Genomic DNA, 5,106 nt, shown 5'->3' on the forward strand with positions numbered 1-5,106 from the left:
ATGTGGTGGTAATATCTTTCGGTACCTTGCGCAGAGTGTGGCACTAAAAACTGTATCGATTACCAGCATATCATTAATTATTGTAAAAAAAAGCAACAACCAAAGAAAACAAACCCTGAAACACCCTGAAACAAGAATAAGAGATTAGCACTAAGCACGTAACAGAAATCATAGTAAACCCAAAGAACAGAGAACTGTTACAGGGCTTGTCATGTTTATGACGTATTTTCAAAAACCACCACACTTCATCAACTAAACAGCAGCAAAAAAGAGGATTAAAAAAGATTAAAACGCTCCTTGTCTTAGAATCAAACCACGTTGAGTAAGTAAGTTTCCTGCAGGAAGGTACATGGATAAAAATAAAGGATTAATAAAAAATAAATAAATAAACAATGCAAAAATGGACAAGTTCGGGCTTGTATACGACTGCAATCAAAGTGTTTATGAATGAACATCATCAAGTGGGGAAGACCGAAGGTACGCTTAAAATTTTGGCGCGCTTAAAAGATCAAGCTGAGGAAAGGGATCGAGTACCGTTAGGCGCACAAAGCTCAAGCAAGTGCTAGTATAACTATGAAAACTTTTGGCTTTAGTAGAAATTTATAACGTTTATTTTAAAATGTTCATCTCTTGACCCTGTTCAGAACCCTACACCCAGGCTCAAATAAGAGAATAACTTGAGGTTGCAAAAAATTGCCATAAAAGGAAAAAACAAAACAAGCAAAAACAAAGAAACAATAACTGACAGGAATATAAGATTGAGTTAAAAATATCTGCTATTTAACTGACGAGCACGTAGCACTGATTTCAGTACCACAGTGTTCTGGTTCAGCTCTCACCATGGCGCAGTATTTCGCTGTTTTCATGATTCTCTGTATCTCTGATGTTTCACTGGGAACAACCACCTCACCTCAGCAACAAAACACCGCAAAGTCAAAAGATTTATGCGAGGTAAGAAATGCATGAAGATAAAAAGGAGTAAGCCTGTGAATTAGGTACTCCCAAAGACCATTTTACTACCGTAAAGTTCCGAAAGTGATATAATGGGCACATGGGCACTTCAAAAAATTTAATCGCAAAAAAAGTGAAAGGAAACAAGGCCAATAATTTAACCACCATATCAGAAATGACCAAATATTTTTTACCCAAACGCGAACTTTCGAGTACTAGAATCTCGCGTTCTATTTAGAACTTCAAAAGTGGCGCTCTTACGACCTGACCTCACGGACGTAAACACATGCGCAGAATATTCACACTGGCGCGAGTGACTTCCGGTCAGAGTCGGTGACCTCAAAAACGTCGCGCGCGCGCGCGCGCTCTGATTGGCCGAGTGGCGTGTTTCTCTGAGAGTGTGTAAACATGGTTATGACGTTAAGATATTTTGCTTTTCGCGCACACTTATTACGCAGGCACGAATTGAAGAAAAGTTTTCGAGTTGAAAACTCGACAAGTTTACTTTATTTACCTATTCCTTCGTCGGCTGAAACTAGAAAAATCTTTACAAAGACTTTTTGTTTAAGACTTCGCGACTGGTAAGAACTTATCTTTTAATCAGTGCGATAATAAAGAGTTTTGAGTTTTTTGGGGGAAAGTTAATTTATAAAAGTAATAGAAAACTTTTTCCTGTATTTACATAGCCAAATATAATCACTCAGGGGTTGGGGGAATTCCCGACAGCTATGCAAACCCTCGACTTTGTCTCACGTCTGTCTCGAATACTCCCAACCCCTCTCTGGCTATTCAAACACGGGAAACGTTTTCTATTGCTTATATGTTTCAATTTCCATTCACCACTTGCACATCTACCATAATGCACCTTATTCCCCACCCTTGCCCAGTTTTGCATAACCTTTTCCCTGGGTATTACAGCCGTTCCACGAGAAACTGAAAAACAATGCTGATGTAAAAATTTGGGGGATGGGGGGGGGGGGGGTTGGGGGCAAATAAGGTGGGAGATGTGCAAGTGGCGAATAAACACCGTCACTGGGGCTTTTCCCTTATGAACTTGAGGTACCTCCCCTCCTATTCTCTAAGGGAAAAGCCCTAAGGACGAAGTTAAATTTCCATAGCACTTGTTGAATAAGGGAGACTTTGTCTCTCTCTCTAATACGTCCATTCAAGGCTAGACCAAAACACTAACTGGAAGGATCATGGTATTCAAGGTCTGTTGTGCCTCTCAAACAAGGGAGGCTGCAATAATCTTTGTCGTTTCGTGGTCTTTCTATTTTAATGTTAATGGGGCAGGTTATTAACCAGTTTTTACCTGGTTTCCACATTAAAGTACAATCCATCTTTCCTTTCAGCGATCTATACTAGGTTTCCCTGGCATTCCAGGATCAAACGGCATGCCGGGAATGCCCGGTGTTCCGGGGCCGCAAGGACCTCAGGGAAGGGAAGGTGCAAAAGGACAAAACGGTGATAAAGGATCACAAGGAATGCCGGGTCCACGAGGAGACAGAGGGCGCGAAGGGGCTTTCGGAAAGAGTGGACTGCCAGGAATCAAGGGAATAAAAGGTGAACAGGGACTTGTGGGGATAAAAGGAGAGCGAGGCATTGTGGGAAATCAAGGAAGAAAAGGAAGCAAAGGAGAGAAAGGAGAAAGCGCCAAAGCAAGTCAAGCAAGTGCAGTACCACAAACCAACTGGAAACAATGTGTGTGGAAATCAGAAACCAACACTGATAACGGGAAGATCAAGGTAAGTGTGATAATCATTGTTAGTTGATGACCTAGACTTTCACCCAAGTAAACAGGGACTACCATGACCTACCATTCGTTTACTCTTGGTCACGTGACCATGGCAATTGGCAATGTATCTCGTGATATGTATAACTTAGCGGTTTTAGACCCCGCTCGGGATACAACAGCACGTGATCAAAGCAAGGTGGAAAGTGGCAAGACAGAAGGCATGAAAAAACCCTGCCAGTTTTTATTTTTTGTGAATTCTGAATAAAACAACACAAACACGGGGCCTCAAGCTAAAAAAATACGATTTAGAGACACATCAAGCCGGCTATTGGAAGAAAGTAATTTGTTAATCATTTCATAATTTAAGGGCATATCACCCCAAATTTGTTAAAAAATGGAATAAAAAATTATAGAAAACTTGTAATAAACGATGCCACAGATTGTTTTCAACTTTAGATAAATCTCATTTTTTTACAGCCATTTTTAAATATTTTTGCTCAACTTTTTAGGCTGTAGGCTGGGGGCAGTCTCTCATATTCCTTTGCAAAGCTTATACTCCACGCGAAAACCATGCACGCGAGCAGCGAGCTCCATGCCGCAAGCCGCGATAAGCAAGCGTAAGCCCAGGAAGAAACAATAATTCTAATCCGGCTCCGCCTCGGGAAACAAAACTAACTGTTTCTCTCGGGACCAGTAATTAAGTGTTTACTGTGGTCGCGGGCATAAATATATTTTGGGCCTGACTCAGACTCATTTCAGCCCAAGTCGCAAGGCGAGGGTTAAAATAGGACCCAGAAAAAGGGTCCCTCTCCAGAGAATAGAGGTGTCCCTTCAATAGAGGCATTAGATACATAAATTATGTAAGCATTTTTCCGGGACAAAATTTTGTGTCCCCTGAATGGAAGTGTCCCTTGATTAGAGGTGTCGGAAAGGAGAGATTCCACTGACCACTGTAGACGGCTTTTACAGTCTTTTTTAGGCTGTGCCATTGTTGGCCTGGTGGAAGTGATAGAGGCATTCATTTCTCCTGGAGACATTGTTCTTCTTAAAGAGTCTTTTTCACTTCCCGTGAGGCATTTGTGCATTGTTTATTTTGATTTTAACGGACGAGCTGCGATCTGTGGGGAGAAGAACATTATGCCGTCTCATAATGAGGAATGAACGTAGTCGTTAAATTTTTGCTAGTCAGTGCTCATTTTGGTCCCAAAAAGCGGCTGCGTTGGAATACTTGAGGATATTTTTTTGCAAATAAGACCTTTAGCGACAGGTTTTTCCTGACCACGAGACCAAGGTTTTTGCGGCCCCCTTTGCAGTTTGCAGCTCACGTTTGAACGGCAGGAAGGGCTTCCAGCGGTAAGTGGCTTACGGCAAGGTTTTTTGCGACTAAAAATTGTGCAGCCTCACCTTTAAAGGCACGAAGTAGCTTTCTTTATCCGTCTGCCATGTGTTAGTTGGAGTTTTGAATTCGAATAAAGAATTATTGCTGTTTTTATGCGTTTAAAGTGATGCACTTCGACTTGACGAAAACAACATGGCAACACTCAACAATGAACGCCTTGCTGATATTTGAAATCTCGGCAATGTGAAACTGCAACGCATAACTGTGAACTGCGGTTTGCGGTTTCCCATGAAGAACATGAGTTTAACTTTCGAAGAAATCTACTAGACCACTTATCAATCATTACACAGTTACTCGTCGCCTTAATTCAGCAGTATGTTCGATTTTATTCCAGGATTGTGCATTCAACAAACTGCAGTCTTCTTCAGCGCTCAAAGTCTCATTCCAGGGAAACACAAGAATCGAAAATCATGGCAAATGTAATAGGTGGTATTTCAAGTTCAACGGCAAAGAGTGCAGTGGACCAATGACAATAGAGGCTGCCTTGTACAGCTCCTGGCCATCTGGGAATATTGGTAATCAGCTGTACCATCGGTCATTTGAGGGGTACTGTGAGAACATCCCACAAGGCGCAGTTAGAGTAGAATTGTGGGTAGGGCGGTGCAATAGTGGTCACGCCCAGGGTGATTCTTACACTGGGTGGGGCTCAGTGTCCCGTATAATGATTGAAGAAGTATCTAGGCCCCAGTCCTAATAAGGGAGTCTCCAACTGCAATATTTCTTGGCGTTGTTTCACTTTCCTAAAAAGTGCATGTTAATAACTTTTGCGACACTGCTCCTTTAAGATTACTGAAATTGTGGTCAAGGTAAAGGTCGTCATATCATTTTTCATCATCTGCAAACTAAAACTGCTGTAGAGGTATTCAGTCTTTCTTATCGAAATATTTAGTGACTTTCATGATTAAAACCGGATTAGAATTTGCCGATTAAAATCGAGCTTTGTAAAATTTAGAACAGTCAGCTAAGAAGAAGATTATAATTATAGGATAAATTGATTTATTTCTCAAGCAACAAAGGAAAC

General features: G+C 41.3%; 1 protein-coding gene across 1 annotated transcript; it reads left to right on the forward strand.

Moving 5' to 3' along the window:
- Positions 1-797: 797 nt before the first annotated feature.
- LOC140930830 (uncharacterized) lies at positions 798-4,779 on the forward strand. The gene is made up of 3 exons (XM_073380543.1): positions 798-951; positions 2,304-2,696; positions 4,420-4,779. The coding sequence occupies exons 1-3, from the start codon at positions 841-843 to the stop codon at positions 4,777-4,779; spliced, it is 864 nt and encodes a 287-aa protein (XP_073236644.1). The 5' UTR covers positions 798-840.
- The last annotated feature ends 327 nt before the right edge of the window (positions 4,780-5,106 follow it).

This window comes from Porites lutea, chromosome 3 (genome assembly GCF_958299795.1).
Source record: "Porites lutea chromosome 3, jaPorLute2.1, whole genome shotgun sequence".
NCBI classification, from domain to species: Eukaryota; Metazoa; Cnidaria; class Anthozoa; order Scleractinia; family Poritidae; genus Porites; species Porites lutea.